This window comes from Protopterus annectens, chromosome 9.part0 (genome assembly GCF_019279795.1).
Source record: "Protopterus annectens isolate FY-2018-M chromosome 9.part0, PAN1.0, whole genome shotgun sequence".
Taxonomy (NCBI): domain Eukaryota; kingdom Metazoa; phylum Chordata; order Ceratodontiformes; family Protopteridae; genus Protopterus; species Protopterus annectens.
This window is the reverse complement of record NC_056743.1, coordinates 1,959,375,122-1,959,393,240: the sequence shown is the minus strand read 5'-3', so window position 1 is coordinate 1,959,393,240 and position 18,119 is coordinate 1,959,375,122. Positions and strand designations below refer to the sequence as shown.

The window sequence follows — 18,119 nt, the reverse complement described above, 5'->3', positions numbered from 1 at the left end:
AATGTATGCACGGAGGTCCAAGTAGCCGCCTCAATAATGTCCTTGGTTGCCACTCCTCGTAAGAAAGCTGTGGTAGTGGCTGTAGCTCTTGTTGAATGAGGTCTTATGTTCTGTGGCATTGGTTTTCCATGGTAGGAGTAACAGAATCTGATGCAATTTCCTATCCATTTGGAGATTGTCTGTTTGGAAATTGCTTTTCCTTCCCTTCCTGGTGCATAGGCCACTAACAGCTGGTCAGTTTTTCTGTTACCTTTGGTTCTGTCCAGGTAGTAGCGTAACTGCCTATGTAAATCCAAAGTATGCAGTAGCCTTTCCCCCCTGTTCTGTGGGTTGGGAAAGAAGGTAGGTAGGTGGATTGCCTGGTTTAGGGACACTCTGGATACCACCTTTGGCATAAATGTAGGATTAGTTCTCATGGAGACTCTATCTTGATGGAAGATCAGGAAGGGTTGTACTGCCATTAAGGCCTGGAGTTCTGAAACCCTTCTTGCTGAAGTAATTGCCAGAAGGAAAGCAGTTTTCCATGATAGGTGTTGCAGATCCGCTGTTCCTGCTGGTTCAAATGGAGGGAGTGTCAATTTTTCTAGTACAAAATTTAAGTCCCATGCTGGTAGTGGTGGTTTCCTAGGAGGTTTTATATTCTTGATTCCTCTGAGGAATTGCCTAAGTAGAGGGTGCGAGAAGACAGGTGGATCAGAACTGTATTCTGCAGAAATAGCTGAAGCATGTATCTTGATGGAGGAATAGGACAGGCCTGTGTGTAGAAGCTCTGCCAAGTACTCCAGGATGTTAGCAATGTCTATGTTTGACACCTCTTTTCCTCTTTCCGCACTCCAAGTGGCAAACCTTTTCCATTTTCCTGCATAGTTACTTCTTGTTGAAGGTCTGCGGGCTTCCAGTATAATGTCTTTAACCCTTTGGGATAGGTCTGGGTTAGTTGCTCTTAAGTGATGTTCCAGGCAGTCAGTTGTAAGGTCTTTAGGTTTGGATGCAGGATGTTGTAGTTGTTCTGAGTTAACATCAAAGGCATCAGGGGGATTGACCACATTATCCCCTGAGACATGGTCCTCAGGGGGGGATACCAGTGTTGTCTTGGCCAATTCGGAGCTATCAGAATTATCCTTGGTTGTTCCTCTTTGATTTTCAGCAGTACCTTGTGCATCAAAGGAAGAGGTGGGAAGGCATAAGCTGTCAGGCCTTTCCAACTGAAGGAAAGGGAGTCCACCTTCCATGCAAGAGGGTGAAACGTCCTTGTGCAGAATTTCCTGAGCTGGTGGTTGAGTGGGGATGCGAACAGGTCTATTTGTGGCATTCCCCATTTTCTTGTGATGGTCTCGAAGATGTCCGGGTGCAGCATCCATTCGTGAGCATCCGAGGTGGTTCTGCTTAACATATCTGCTAGGGTATTTTCCTTTCCTGGCACGAAGGTTGCCTGTAACTGGATGTTGTAGCTCAGTGCCATGTTCCAAAGGTCCAGAGTCATTCTGCATAGGGGGTAAGAATGCGTGCCCCCTTGCTTGTTGATGTACCACATGACTGTGGTGTTGTCTGTCCTTATCAATAAATGGCCTTCCTTGAGGAAAGGTTTGAATTTCTGGATTGCTAGTTGTACTGCCAGCATTTCTTTTTGGTTTATGTGCAGGTGCAGCTGGTCTGGGGTCCACAATCCTTGTATGCATTTGTCCAACATGTGTGCCCCCCAGCCTAGGTCTGAGGCGTCCGTTGTGATGGTCTGGTTCGCTTGACCTTTGTGGAAGGGCAAGCCTAGGTTTGCCTGGCATGCTTGGGCCCACCATAGGAATTCTTGTTTCAGGCATGGGATTAGTGGGATCTCGGTTTCTAAGCTGTGCCTGTGTTGAGACCATAAGTTTTTTAGGTACCACTGTAGTTTTCTCATATGCAGTCTGGCATGAGGAATCAAGATTATGCATGATGCCATGAATCCCAAAGCCTGCAGCACCTTTCTTGCTGTTAGTTTGTTCTGGTTTGTTAATGCCAAGAAGTAAAGAGGTAGTTCTTGTTTTTCTGCAGTCAGGAATGCCATTTGTTTTACTGTGTCCAATTTTGCACCCAAGAAGGTTCTTGTCTGGGATGGAATCAGCCTTGACTTTTTTAAGTTGACTGTGTATCCCAGGGCTTGTAGCAAGCAAATGACCCTTTGTAAATCTGTTGTCAGCTTGTCTTTGTTGTCCGCTTGTAGCAGGCAGTCGTCCAGGTATGGATAGATTTGGATTCCCCGTAGCCTGCAATGAGCGATCACTGATGCCAGGCATTTTGTGAATACTCTGGGTGCAGTGGATAAGCCAAAGGGCAATGCTGAGAATTGATAATGCTCTGATCCTGCAAGGAATCTGAGGTATCTTCTGCAAATTGGTCGTATGGGGACGTGCAGGTATGCCTCCTTGAGATCTAGAGTCACCAGCCAACACTCCTTGCCCAGCATGGGAAGAAGTTGCTGTAAGGTCAGCATTTTGAATTTTGGAACGATGATGTATGTGTTTAAGACGGACAGATCGAGAATGGGTCTCCAAGTTTTTTCTTTTCTTGGGACTAGAAAGAGTCTGGAGTAAAATCCTTTGCCTTGTTGATTTACTGGCACCCTCTCCACAGCTCTCATGTTGGTTAGCTGAGTTACCTGGTTTTGAGCTTCTGTTCTTTGAGTTGGAGGTAAGTTTGGCATTCCTCTTTTTACTGGTAAGGTGTGGAAGTGGAACCTGTAGCCTTGGTCTATGGTTTTTAAAATCCACTTGTCTTTTGTGATATAGTGCCAGTTTTGTGAAAATAAGGTTAACTTTCCGCCTAAAGGTGCTGCTAATTGCTCTCTGGTAGGCGGTGTCAGGGCCAAGTCACTGTGATTGTCCTGTTGCAGTGGCAGTGGTTGTGGCAGTGCCTCGCTGGTTATTACCTTGCCACTCTGTAGGCACTTCCTCTGGATTGGTTTCTGCCTCTAGAGCGTCTATACCTGCCTCTTTGGGTCTTTGATGAATCTGGAAAGGACCAATTTTTGGCAGGCCAATTTCTGCTAAACCGAGGGGGCTGAACCTGTAAGAAATCCTTAACTGTTTGTACAGATTTTGCCTTCTCTTCCATTTTCTTCATTACTTGTTGAGCAGAGGTACCAAATAGACTGTCCTTATCCATAGGAGCATCTAACAGCTTTGCTTTTACCTGATCCGGCAGGGCCTGCTCTTTCAGCCATGCATGCCTTCTTATCACTGTGCCAGTCATGGCTGATCTAAATGAAGCCTCCAGTGCATCATAGCCACATTTCAAGAATGGTTACTAACCTGCTGTATGTTTTTCACCATTTCTAAAACATATTTCTTATCTAAGGGTTCTTCAGAAGAAACTTTCTTAGACAACTGATCAAGCATAAACTCTTGGTATTGGATCATGTGAAACTGACAGTTTAAAGCTCTAGCTGAGAGAGTGGCAGAGGTGTAGACTTTTTTGCCCCATCTGTCTAAAGACCTGGCTTCCCTTTCAGAAGGGAGAGGGTTTTTTGTAGAGGTAGAAGCTACTGCCTTAGGCCCCTGGGATATAGTCTCAGGATCTGCAAGTGGGGCCCTGAAAAGGTGGTGGTGAGTGTTGGGTACCCTGTAAAATCTGTCAGGTTTGGCAGGGGCTGGTGGTAAAGAATCAGGTGCAGTGCAAACATCATTAAATGCATCATCCACAACAGGTAAAACTGGAGGTATAGCTAAGGGCCTATGTTGTGGTAAGTGCAGAAAAGTTCTAAGCCTTTTTCGTGAGTCTGAGAAATCCTGTTCTTGCCATTGGAATTGCTCTCTCATGGCATGTAAGGTTTCCCCAAAAGAGAATTCTTCTGGAGGTGAGGCCGATGGAATGGATTCATCAGCATCGGAGTCTTCATAAGTGGACAAAGGAGCCTCTGGCTGGTCTGTAGTGTCTGAGTCCTCCGAAGAATCATCAGAGCACTCCTGCTGGGGTGGTTCTGTCCTATGTCTCTTTTCTCGAGGCTGAGAGGCCCTGTCTGGGTGTGATTGGGATCCCCTAATTAAGGAAATCAAATCCTCTGCCAGAGTAAGCATTTGAGAGCTAGAGGGGTGTCTGTGTGAGGGGGTCTTAGCAGGAACTGTTTTAGCAGTTTTGGCTGCTTTGGCCCTGGCAAAGGCCTTGATAGACATGGCTGCAGGAGGCCTAGCAGCACCACGTGCTGGGGTGGAAACATCCAAAGGGATGGTGTCAGATAAATCAGTGGAGGCCACAGTAGTAGGCAAAGTTTCAAAGGCCGATTCAGCTAAAGTAGCAGGAACCTCGGTAGACATCATGGATTCGGCTGAGGATTGACAGGTTTTCTCGGTTTCGGCCGAAACCGAGACACTCGCGGTTTGCTTATCCGTGGTTTCGGCCGAAACCGCGGACCGCGAGTGTCGGTCCTTTTCTTTGCGTTTTTTAATTATTTGGGTAGTCGGATGCTCCGACGGCATAATGTACGCAAAATCTGAGCCGAAAAACTGTTCAGCAAACTCCGACCGACGCCTAAGCGTTCGTCGGTTGAAGGAAGAACAAGCTAAACAGGCAGCAACGTCGTGGTCTGGGCCTAAACAAGGTAGGCAGTAAGAGTGGAAATCCTTATGAGGTATTTGTTTCCCACAAGTTAAACAATTGTTTACTTTTTCTGACATCGGCTGAGGCAAGAAAAGGTCCCCAACGGGGTACTTAGCTTTTTAGAAGTCTTCGAAGTAGTATTCGGTAGTCTCTGGATCTGACCGACCGGCACTTGCGAACAGCTTCTGCTTCGGGCGCCATGCGGCAAGAAAGACTGAAGAAAATGGCGTCGGCCGATGCCTTTATACCCGAAGACCAGCAGAGATGACGTCGGGTAAAGTGCGACATCAGCCGAAGCCAGACCCAGACTTTGGAATCCGGCCGACTGAAGGGCTGCCTGACGACAGGACAACCCATTTGTTATGACTGCAGATGCATCCATGAAGGACATCCCTGTCTTTATGAAAAATGAAATAAGGCGGTTTAATAGACAGGGCATGTAGCTCAGAAACACGTCTGGCTGATGTAATAGCCACCAAAAAAACAGTCTTCCAAGACAAATACTTTAAGGAAGCTGAATGACACGGTTCAAAGGGAGGGGATGTTAATTTGGACAACACAAAATTTAAGTCCCAAGAAGCCATAGGTTCCTGTAAAGGTGGTCTCAGCAAGGTGGCTCCTCTCAAGAAGGTTTTGCATAACTTATGCGACATAAGGTTAACATAAGCTATGTGAAATAGCTGCCAATTGTACTTTGATGGTGGCTGCGGCAGATCCTTGCTGAAAAAGCTCTGAAAGAAATTCCAGAATTACGTGAACAGGAGCTGTGTAAGGATCCACATTCATTTTCTGTGCCCAAATAGAAAACCTTTTCCACTTACTGTCATACAGCCTTCTGGCTTATGGTTTGTGTGACGATAAAAGAATATGGAACACTGATAAGGAAACATCATGAAGCCTGACTAGAGATGGAACTGGATCAGCCAAGCTGTCAATTTGAGGGTGTGGAGAGAGGAGTGTAGCGAACCCGACATGTTGGTCAGTAGATCTGGAACTGGATCCAAGATCCAAGGATCGTCCAGGAGAAGAGGCTCGAGGAAGGGAAACCAGACCTGACGAGGCCAGTAAGGAGCAATTAGGATCAACTTGCTTCCCAGATGGTTGGCTTTCTGTATCACTTTGGGGATTAGAGGGAAGGCATAGAGAAGTCCCATGGCCAATCGTGTACCAGAGCGTCTCTGGGTGTTTCTTCCAGAGGGGGAATTAGGGAAAAATACTGTTGCACTTGGCATTGACTGGACTGGCAAAAAGGTCACAGCAAGGTTGTCCCCATTTTAGGAAAATCTGTTCCACTATTTCCCATTTCAGAGACCACTCGTGGGGCAGCAGGATTGCCCGGCTCAGCTTGTCGGCTATCACACTGGTTGTCCCCGGAATGTGTATTGCCACTAGAAAGGGCTGGGAAGAAATCACCCATTCCCAAAATCGCATGGCTTCTCGACAGAGTGGGTAAGATCTGGTACTGCCCTGTTTGTTGATATACCACACGACTGACATGTTGTCCGATTGTATCGCAATCGTCCCTGGAGGAAGAAGGTCCTGAAGTGCCTGCAATGCCAGAAGCACTGCTCTCATCTCCAGAACGCTGATATGCAGATGAGCCTCGTGTTCTTGCCAATGTGCCGTGGGCCATCCTGCCCAGATAATGCCCCCCCCACCCAACCTGGGAGGCATCTGTGGTCACAGTGGCAACGGGTTGGATAGGCACAAAGGGAGCTCCCGTGAGCAAATTGTTGAGGGCTATCCACCAACGAAGGTCCTTTTTGCATAATTCTGTCAGCAGAATAGGGTGATTCAGTGGTAGGTATTGGAACGACCACTGGGAGAACAGGAGCCATTGAAGGATACTCATATGCAACCTGGTTAGAGGTATTAACAGAATGGTTGAGGCCATCATTCCAAGGAGTTGAAGAATCCACCTTGCTTTGACCTTCTGAAGTGGGAGAAGTCGCTGAACTTGTGAGATGAAGTTTTGTACTCTTTCGGCGGGAAGACGAACTGTCATATCCACTGTGTCTACCTCTGCGCCTATAAAAATCACAGATTGCGAGGGCAGTAATGCAGATTTTTCCCAATTTATGGAGATTCCCTAGTTGAGCATAAAACTGGATGGTGATGTCCCTGTTTTGGAGAAGTAGATGCCTGGTGAGGGCGGTCAGGAGCCAGTCGTCCAAATACGGAAACACCTGGAATCCCTGACGTCTCAGGTGGGCTGTCACTACTGCCCTGCATTTGGTGAACACCCTGGGGGCTGTGGTGAGACCAAAGGGCAGAGCATGAAACTGATAATGGCTGGCTCCCAGCCGGAAGCGCAGATACCTCCTTGATGCCTTGTCCATTTTTATACGGTAGTAGGCGTCTTGGAGATCTAGAGAGCACATCCAATAGTCTTTCCCTAGCAATGGGAGTATCGACTGTAGTGTTGCCATCTGAAACTTGTCCTTTTTCACAGAATCGTTTAATCTGCTGAGGTCCAATATTGGCCTCCAGTGTCCAGTTTGTTTTGGGACTAAAAAGAACCTGGAGTAAGTTCTGGATCCTATCTGGTCTGTTGGCACTGGTTGGATGACTCTTTCTGAGAGCAACTTGTTGATCTCCACAGTTGCCTGATCCCTGTGATTGGGTGGAACATCTGGGATCTTCTTGGGAACAAACGGTGGAAGGGAAAAGGGTATGACATATCCTCCTGTAAAGACTCTTTGTACCCACTTGTCTTGGGTTAAATTTAGCCAGGCTTCTGGATACAAAGAGATGCGACCCCCGACTGTCCCCAGAGAAACACAGTCGGGCCCCACATGAGGAGCACTGATAAGGCTGTCTTCGAAAGGAACCACGGCCTTGCTGATATTGCGGACCGCCCCTGCCTCTAGGGTGACGTCTATCATTTCCTCCTCCTCTGCCTCTGAAGGAGGATTCACTCTGTGTGTCTGGAAAGGCCCTCTGGGACTTTTTGAACCACATCTTACCTCCCCTTTGACCTTTGGGGTATGGTCAAGAGGGGACGGTATAACAGACTCCCACGGCAGAGATAGTCTTTCCTTCCTGTTCACACCGATTGAGTGTATCTTTCATCTTGGAACCAAACAAGGAGGAACCATCAAATGGGGCATTGGTGAAGGTGGACTTGAACGGCTTCACAAAATTACACAGGCGCATCCAGGAGTGGTGCGTAAGGGCAACTCCTGAACCCGCTGCTCTGCTCGCTCCATCAGCCGCATGAGATATGAGCCACATGGAGGAGTTAAATACGGAATTTAGGGTGGACAACTGAGCAGAGATTCTATCCAGGACTCCCTCAGGACAAGCATCCTGTAAGGAATCTCCTAACTCCTTGAGGAGATCCCTCTGCAACCTCGTGAAATGGGAAAGATAGTTCTGGGATCGAAGTGTAAAGGCCGCTGAACTAAATACACGCTTCCCAAATCTGTCCATCTGTCGAGACTCCTTGTTTGGCGAATGTACAGAGGAAGAAGTCTTCACCAACTCCTTCTTCATGGCATGGGAACGCCCTTAGACAAGAATTCTTTTCCAGGAGGGGCAGACAGAAACTTATTTGGTCTTCTAGGTACTGGCTCCATGGCATCAGGAGTATCCCACACCTTCCAAATAACCAGATCCATTAGCTAGTCGAAAGGTGGAGACACCCAAGAGGCAGAGGGTTGAGACCCGAAAGCCTTCTAGTACACGGACTCCTCAAGGGTTGAGAGTCGGCCAGTCGCACCTCTGTTTAAGGATCTCTAGAATGTTACAAAGGAGACATCAGAGGATGACTTAGGGGATCCCTCTGACTCACTGAGGTCAGGGTCTGACGTCAGACACTCATTCTGGGAGTCCATATGCTTCCTCTTGCATACTCTCTTTCGTGGGGGCTCCTCAAAAGGACCTACTGGGGATGCCCCGGAAGAGTGGGGGCACCAGCCGGTGGCTCCTGAGGCTGTGGGGCTCTGCTGTCTCCGGAGAGAGTAGGGACTGAGACTGAAGTGGGAGCCCTAGGGGGAAGAGTGCTTGTACCACTGGCAGGGGTTGTAGATTGAGACAGCACACTCCTCATCAACTCAAAAGCAGATCTCTCCGGCTCCGAAGACTGTCCCCGCTCCGAAGAGACAAAGGACGGTGCCGGAGCCAGAGCCATCAGCTCCGAGATAGATGCAGGGTCCAAGCTCAACCTGGCGGATGCACCGAGAGGAAGGCTCGGAACCAATGAAGATAGATTCAAAACCTCCCCCTCGGCGCCGACAGAAGAGCTTCGATCCCTGGACACAACAGATGGAGCCGAACTTGGCTCCAATGCAACAGCAAGGGGAGCCGGAACTGAGGGTTCCTCCACTGGTAACAAGCACTCCGGCTCCGAAAACCCAACATGGCTCAGAGGAGGAATCACAGATGGAGACAAGACTGGTTCGAGTGGCTCCAAAGCCGATTGCGTCAGAGCCCTCAAAAATTTAGGCAGGGCAGACGACTTGAGGAGTCTCAGTACTACCACTCTCCACATCTTCTTCTGAAAGACTCCTGGAAGACCTGGAAGATAAGGTTGGAGATCTCGACCTAGCAGGCATTGGAGATTTTAGCATCAAGGAGACCAGCTGGGACTCTACTGACCGGCTCCAAGAAGCAGAGTCAACTATCTGCAAAGATTCAGCAGTCGGCACCGAAGTATCTGTGACCGACTCCGAAAACACAGTGCTCTCCTTCGGCTCCGAAGACTGAGGAGTTGAGGAGGCAGGTTTTGTTAATTTGGCAGGCGACTCCGAAACAGCAGCCGGTGCCGGAGAAGGCCTTTTTGAACCTTTAGGTTTTGAGTCGGATCTTGACTTAGAAGACTTAGTCGAGGAAGCCTAAGAACCAGATAAATCTTCCTCGAAGGTTGGCTTCAAAAGACCCCTGAGTATCAGCTTGTTCTTTCTCTACTGCAACACTCTAGGAGAGAAAGCATGACAAAACAAACATGATTCTTGCAAATGGATGGCTCCCAAACAGTAGACACAGCTACTGCGGACATCGGTCAAAGACATTTTCTGGAGTGCTTCATACATTTTTTAAACCCAGAGGGTTTGTGCTCCTTGCTATCCTTAGACATCGCAACCCACAATCAATCAGAGGGAAGAGAGAAGAAAATGGCTGAGGACTAGGTCCTCTAAATAAAACGGGCCTAGCCCTACAAACGAATTACAAGATTACTAGGTCCTCTAAGTTGAATGGCCCTAGCCCTGTCAGAAACCGGAGCTTCTAATTCAAACAGATCAAGGAGCACAACACACTCAAGGGTAGCAATTTAACAAGTGTAAGAAATTAAGATTTTAGCGGATCCCCGCTAAAGACCACCAGTCAACAATAATCGCTTAACGGGAATAATCAATAGGAGCCCCTATTAATTAAACACATGGCGCGAACTCGCCGAACTAATTTTCTAACAAGAAAGAGCAAGTGCGACTAACTACCGAAAACAGGACACTTATTATACTAATCACACAAGGCAATTATTAAATCCTAACTGTAAAAACAGGAAAAGGGGCGAAGCCGCCAAAAATAACGGTTTAAGGGAAGTGCAAATGCGCCTAACTACTGGTACACAGGATACCACTAATAAGGTCACACAACCACAAGACAAAAAAGATAAGTCCTATAATGCATATATATATAATAATTAGTAAGAGATATTAGAATAATGAAAATTGCAAAATCTTAGCGAGAGCCAAGAGAAGCACATCCGAACTCGTCGACGTGGCAAACGAGATCTGGGGATTGCATTGGTGCACCATGGTATACCTGCTTAGAAACGAGCCAACCAGAATTCTTCGAGCTTGAAAATCGGCTCTGAACCCATATGTAAAAATGAAGATGAGATTGGACTACCTAACATGAACAGCTGTGAAAAATCTTACCATAATCATAGATGTCCTTCTCTTCTATGTCGCAGTATTCTTTACATATGGTTTGTATTTCACCCGACGTCCGGCCCGTAAACAAAAGCTTAGAGCCACTGCCTGTCGGTCTTATGTTTTTAGCTCCTCTGAGGTATTGTTTTAGTAATGGGTGTGAAAAAATGGGGGGATCCGTGTTGTAATGAGCTGAAACAGCTGAGGCGTGGATCTTAATAGATGAAAAGGAAAGGCCTTTGTCCAGCATCTAAGTTAAGTATTGTAATATCTGAGGAATATTTGGGACCAGAGGGTCAAGGCCTTGAGCTTGGTTCCAGGCGTAGAATCTTTTCTATTTTTCTGAATAAGATTTCCTGGTGCTGGGCCTCCTGGCCTCCAAAATGACATTCATAACAGTTTTAGAGAGGGGTGTTGACTGTTTGATCAAGTAATCTGCCATGCAGCCAGGTTTAAGGTTTTGAGCTGGCTGTGCAAGATCTGATTGTTTTGCTGAGTCAGAAGATGAGGTATTTGAGGTAAAATCCATGCTGGGCCTTGAGCCATGTTCCTCAATATTGGATACCAGTGCTGGTGTGGCCAGTCCGGAGCAATAAGGATCATTTGTGGTCTCTCTAGTCTGGCTTTTAGAAGTACCTTTGTAAGGAGAGGCAGTGGTGGGAAGGCATACACTTTTAGTGTTTTCCAGCTGAATGATAGAGTGTCCACTTTCCATGCTTGTGTGTGGTAAGTCCTTGGGCAGAATTTTTGTAGTTGGTAGTTCAGAGCGGAGGCAAAGAGATCTATGTCTGGGCTCCCCCATTTCTGGGTTATCATACTGAATACTTGTGGATTTAATTTCCACTCGTGAGGATCCATGAAGTTTCTGCTTAAGTCGTCTGCCAGTGTATTTTTCTTTCCTGGCAGGAATTGTGCTTACAGATGAACTTGATAGGTCAGTGCTGTATTCCACAAAGTCATTGCTTGTCTGCATAGAGGGTAGGAATGTGTGCCCCCTTACTTGTTTATGTACCACATTACTGTGGTGTTGTCAGTCTTTAATAGTAATTGTCCTGGCTGTAGAAGGTCCTTGAAAGCCGTCAGGGCATTTTGTACAGCTAGCATCTCTTTTTGATTGATGTGGAGATGCATTTGGTCTGTGGTCCACTTGCCCTGGATACATTGTCCTGCCATGTGTGCTCCCCAAGCGTAGTCCGATGCATCTGTTGTTACTGTTGTTATGCTGGAGATGCAAACAAAATCAGAAAGGAGACTCGAGCCATATTGTTGGACATGTGGTAAAAGACAGAACTTTAAAAGAAAACTACAAAATTTAAGCTAGAGGATTTTAGAGCAGGAGTGACAATTGCACAAGATACATTTTCATCTGAACTGGGTAGAGAACTTGCAGGAATGAGTACAAGTTAAAGCATCAAGAACATTACTAGTGATGTTTGCCAAGAAGGGAACAACAAGGTAATGGAAATCAAGCCAGGAACCAAGTATTGAGGAGGTAGTGAGGTTAATGGAAAACAAAGAAAATGGAAAGGGAAGCTATGAAACATAAACCATGCAAGACAAGATAAGTGTGCAGACTGGCAGTCAAAAAATAAAGTTGTGTACACTTAGCATAAATGCAGATGCTCGAGTGTATTCACTGTTGCAGTCATCACCTGTGGGTTATCCCTGCTGTGGTAGCCCTTGGCCGACCCGAATACTAGAGTCAATGTTTTTCTGCGTCGGCTGCTGTCACTTGCTGCCTGACGTCAGGTCGTCAATGCTATAAAGGAAGGCAGACGACGCCAATACCTCAGTTTTTCTTGCCCTAACCAGTCAGAGGCCCAAATAAATATGGTAAAGTGGTCCTGGTGACTAAAAGCCACCATTAGAAACGTACGTCTCCCTAAAGAAAGAAGATAAAAGGGGGGAGGAGAGTGGGAAACCAGGACTGCAACAGTGAATACACTCAAACATCTACATTTATGGTAAGTGTACAGAACTGTACTATGTTCTTCGTGTTTCACTGTTGCAGTCATCACCTGTGGGAGGATTCCCAAAGCTGAGGAGAGGGGTGGTAGGATTAGTAAGAGACCTAGGAATGGGTCAGCATGCCCTGTAGAACTGCAGAGGCAAACCCTGCCCTAGGAAATAGAGGTAAGGTGGTAATGCTTGGTAAAGGTATGGACAGAAGTCCAGGTAGCAGCTTCCAGGATGTCACTGATGGGAACTCCTCTGAGGAATGCTGTGGAAGTGGAGGCTGCCCTAATGGAACGGGTTTGAATAGACTTGGGTGGGGGGGTTCCCATGCAATCTGTAGCAGAAATGGACACAGTGTGATATCCATTTGGAAATGGTTTGTTTGGAAATTGGCTTCCCCTCTGTCCCTGGGGCAAAGCTGACAAGTAGTTGGTCTGCTTTCCTGATGGGTTTAGTATGGTCCAGATAGTATCTGAGCTGTCTGTGCATGTCTAGTGAGTGCAGAATTCTTTCTGCACTTGTTTTGAGGGTTAGGAAAGAAGGTGGGTAGATGTATGGCCTGACTGAGAGTTACATTAGATACACCTTGGGCATAAAGGAGGGATTAATCCTCAGGGAGACCCTGTCTGCATAGATGATGATGAAGGGCTCAATGGCCATCAGTGCCTGAAGTTCTGAAACCCTTCTAGCTGAGGTGATAGCTAGGAGGAAGGCAGTCTTCTAGGAGAGGTATCTTAGTTCTGCTGAAGCAGCAGGTTCAAAGGGTGGTAAAGTTAGTGTTTCCAAAACTACAATTCAGGTCCCAGGCTGGAGTGGATGGCTTTCTGGGAGGTCTGATATCAGAAAGCCCTCTGAGGAATTGTTTAATCAATGATGGGAGAACAGGGGTTGTTCTTTATCAAAATGAGCTGAAATGGCTGAGGTGTGGATTTTAGTAGAGGAGATGGAGAGGTCACTATTAAGTAGTTCTGCTAGGTAGTTCAGGATAAGAGGGATGGAAGGTTGTGAGGTACTGCCCCTTCTGGACTGGCTCCAGGAGCAGAATCTTTTCCATTTTCCTGCATAAGATTTTCTGGTGCTGGGCCTTCTGGCCTCTGTGATAATGTCTAGGACATGTTTGCTTAACAGGGGCCCCTTGTTTGCCTTTACAGTATTAGTCATGCTGATAGTTTGAGAGTCTGCAAGTCTGGGTGCAGCATCTCCCACACACCTGAGATTGAGATCAGGGGTAGCTGCCTGAGAGGCTGTAAGGTCAGGCTGAGCAGTAAGGGGTACCAATATTGTCTGGGCCAATCTGGAGCAATGAGGATGACCTTTGGTCTCTCCTCCCTTATTCTAATCAGTGCCTTGGGAATAAGAGTCGGAGGAGGGAATGCATACACAAAGAGGGTGTTCCAGGAGAAGGTCAAGTCATCCACCTTCCACGTTAAGTGGTGATACTCCATGGTACATAATTGTTTTAGCTGATGGTTGAGATGCGAAGCAAAGAGATCCACCTCCAGTCCCCCACGCCTGAATGACTGTAAAAAGATTTTTCGGTGGAGCTGCCATTCGTGGGGGTCTAGTAAGTTTCTGCTTAAGTGGTCTGCCAGGGTGTTGTTGATCCCTGGTAGGTATTGGGCTATCAGGTGTAGTCCCATGGAAGAGGCTGTCAGAGGTTCATGGCTAGCCTGCACAGAGGGCAAGATTGGGTCCCTCCCCGTTTGTTGATGTACCACATAACTGTGGTGTTGTCTGGGTTTGACAAGGAGAACCCCTGGCCTGAGATGGGGTTTGAAGGATGTCAGAGCCTTTTGTACTGCCATCATTTCCTTCTGGTTGATGTGTAAGGGAAGGTGCTGGGCATCCCAAAGACCTTTGGTGCACCTGCCTTCTAGGTGTGCACCCAGAGCTATGTCTGAGGCGTCGGTGGTAATGGTCTGCCCAGTTGGGCAGAGGGGGGGGGGCGCACAGGCCCCTGCCAACCGGAGAAACTCTGTCCGTATACAGGGGGATCAGAGGTAGAGAGGTCTCTAGAGGTTGAGAGTGCTGACACCAAAGGTTCATTAGGTACCACTGAGGTTTTCTCAAGTAAAGCCTGGCCAGAGGAATTAGAAGGATGCAAGATGTCATGTATCCCAAAGCTTGCAGGACCTTCCCTGCAGTGAGGTGACTTCTGGATGTCAGATGGGTAAAACAGGGAGGTAGGAAGCTCTACCTTTCTGGGGATAGGAAGGCCATTTGGGATGCTGTGTCCAGTAGTGCTCCCAAGAAAATGATTTTCCTGGAGGGTGTTTGCTTTGATTTCTTCTCATTGATGGTGTCCCCTAAGGAGGTTAGGAGGGTTTTGACAAAGAGGTCATTGAGGAGCTTTTCTTTGTAATCTGCCTGAATGAGGCAGTCGTCCAGATATGGGTATATTTGTATATTTTTCTGTCTGCAAAAGGCTATTGCTGGGGATAAGCATTTGGTGAATACCCTGGGAGCAGTAGATAAGCCAAAGGGTAGCGCAGAAAACTGAAAGTGTTGTAAGCCTGCTCTGAAGCGAAGGAATTTCCTGCAGGATTCTCTTATGGGGATGTGGAGGTAGGCATCGTTTAGATCTAGGGTAACTAACCAGGCATTTTTTGTCAGCATAGGCAACAGCTGCTGCAAAGTCAGCATTTTGAATTTGGGGACCACCAGGAAGGTGTTCAGAACGGATAGATCCAGGATGGGGCACCAAGTGCCCTCTTTTCTGGGAACAAGGAATAGTCTGGAATAAAAGCCTTTTGATCTGAGGAGACAGATTCTACTGCCCCTTGGGATATGAGAGCTTGGGCTTGTTTCAATGCCTCTGCCCACTGATTTGGAGGCAAGTCTGGGTACCCTCTTGAAACTGGGAGTTTGTTGAAGGAGAATTTGTATCCCTAAAAAATTATCTTTAAGACCCATTGGTTCTTTGTTACAAAAAGCCAATTTTCTTTGCAGTGGGACAGCTTTCCTCCTAGTTTTTGGTTATTTATCCCTGCCAAGTCTTGTACCCAAGACCCTGTATACCATAGTCAGAGCAATGTACCATTACACCATTTGAGCTACTGAGTGAAAAGAGGGCAGATGGGGGAAGAGGGAGTCATTGAGAGATTTTGCCATAGAGGGATGGCTTAGAACTCCCTGCCTTTGGAATGGAAGTGGTCCACCGTTTGGTTCTCTGAGAGAAAAGGTAGTCAGAGGAGAAGACATTGGTTTTTGTCTAGATTCAGTAGTGTGAAAAACCTCCTTGGAAGTCGGTGCCTGCGTCACAGCTACGGACCCAACCAAGGCAGAGACAACCAAAGGCTCAGAAGACGAAGATTTCTGCGGCATACTGGACTCAAAGGGTCTCAGTAGAGGACTGCAAAGGTAATGAATCGGTCATCAGTGGCTGCGAAGACGCCTCACTGAATTCCGGAGAACTGATGACCTGCTTAGCGGCAGAGTCATCGGAAGGCTTAGCCTTGTGTGGTCCGTCTCTATCTTTATCCTTAAATTTTTTTGGAATGTCTACAGATTGTTGGCTGACTGACGTCATTTCGGAATGCGAAGATGGAAGATGAAAATACCTGGCTAAAATAAGAGCTCTACGACAAATAATTCTTGTGTTAAAGAGGACACAGAACCGGCAATGGGGAATGTCGTGGTCTGGGCCTAAACAAGTGATGTAGTATGAATGGAAGTCTTGGTGTGGTATTTGCTTTCCACAGGCAAGACAACTGTTAACTTTTTCGGATATCAGTTAGTGCAAGAAAAAAGGATCCCCAACAGGGTACTTAGCTTTAGACGTTTTCAGCTGTAATTCAAACTCTGGTAGTGACCGACTGGCACACTTGCGAACTGCTTCTGCTACGGGCTCCATGGTAAGAAAAACTGATGTAATGGCGTCGGCTACCTTCCTTTATAGCACTGACGACCTGACGTCAGGCAGCAAGCGACAGCAGCAGACGCAGAAAAACACTGACTCTTATTCAGGCCAGCTGAGGGCTACTACAGCAGGGATAACCCACAGGTGATGACTGCAACAGTGAAACACGAAGAACATCAGGGACAATAATAACAGAAATAAAACCTCTTGAAGGAGAAACAGGAGGAACATGTGTGAGATGAAAGACAAATAAGGATAGTAGTTAATTACATGGTTTGGAGGGAATGAATGCAGTGGAAATAAACAGACGATAAAAACGTTGACTTGGAAAACTGTAACTTCTGGTTACAGGTTGACCTTGATTTTCACGCATTAGATTCTATTAAAGAAATAGATTAAAAAAAGAGGTGTTAGCAGAAAGTGAGACATCCACAAGAAGAATAAAGTGCACCACACATGAGGACTGCACAAAAAATGTAAAGTTATACTGGGATAACAAAGCAACTTTTCTTCAAAGTGCAAAAGAAGTTTCAATCAGACCAACGGACATTGCTCTAACAGTGGGATGTGCACACATTATGAGATTCCTGAAAGATACGTTTATTTGGTTTCAACAGCCTTCTGCTCTGCCACAGTCAACAAGTACCAACTTTGGACTAGGTTTACCAGCCTTTACTAGAAAACTGGTAGCAATCCATTTTAAACCCCATACTTCTTTAACTTTTCTTTCCTTTGTAATGAGTGATCCCGTAAAGATGGTGGCACCTAGCACAATGTAAACAGACAGAGAATGAGCAGTAACTTTAAAATACACTGCACTGCAAAGGTCCATAAATCCTACAAACAGACCTTTCAGGTAAATGAACAGAGGAAAATTAGCAAAATCTGGAAAGCTGCCCAAAAGCACCCAGAAACCCCTTACGAACAAAAAGAAAGACACACCAAATGGCAATGTATACTCTTTTCCTGAAGCCAGGTTAACAGAGTAATGATAAAAATGCCTCACTTTGGGGCCAAAAGGAGAGAAAAAAAAACAATGTATCACTTCATTAACATTACTTGTTATTTATATAAAAAAATACAATACCAATATGAACTTAAATCTTAAATATCACATGTAAAAATAAGATGTAATTTGAAAATTATTGAAAAATAATATCTATGGGCACACAACATATATATAAATCAGAAAAATGTTAGCAGTTCGGAATCTACAAAATTAGCACTGCTGCATCACAGTGCTTTGTTCTTGGGCTGGATGCCTTCTGCACTGAATTTACAACCCCTATTATCTTCATGGATTTTCTCAGGCTGATCCAGCTGCCTCACACTCCTCCCCCCCAAAAAGACATGTCGTAAATGAACTAGTGAGTGCATCTGTCTACCTCCGAGTCTGTGCATCAAACTGCTATTTTGCTTCCTTTCAGCTCAGTCCTTTCCTCAGATTACAGTCAATATACCTGCATCATACATACACAGCCTTTTTTCTTGGAGGGTGAAAAAAGACCCCGTGTTACCTTGCTGATACCTCACAAATCAAATAATACATCTGTTGAAACAACCTGTCTTCAAATGTTTGCTCTACAGTCTATGAAAACATACAAACTTTGCTATAAACAGTAAAAAAAAAAATAGCATTTAGAGTTTATTACTTAGCACATAGCACCTGTATCATATAGGGTTTGTTACCCATCTTGCGGATTTCTGACATATTCCTTAGCTGCTGCTGTACCAGCGAGGCCTCAAATGCCACCAGCATGATGAGTGTAAAGACACTATAATACCAGTACTCGTCCAAGCACCATAACCCAACACAGAACACCTAAAACGAAAGAGGTTGTGCCATCAGTAGGAGT

At 46.2% G+C, this 18,119-nt stretch overlaps 1 protein-coding gene across 1 annotated transcript in view; it reads right to left on the bottom strand.

Moving 5' to 3' along the window:
• Window positions 1-18,119, bottom strand: part of ATP13A1 (ATPase 13A1) — a 1,617,817-nt gene that overhangs the window by 1,431,735 nt on the left and 167,963 nt on the right. Inside the window, exon 5 of the mRNA XM_044084778.1 lies at window positions 17,930-18,085. Coding sequence (XP_043940713.1) covers window positions 17,930-18,085 — 156 coding nt within the window. The remainder of the gene's footprint in view (window positions 1-17,929; window positions 18,086-18,119) is intronic.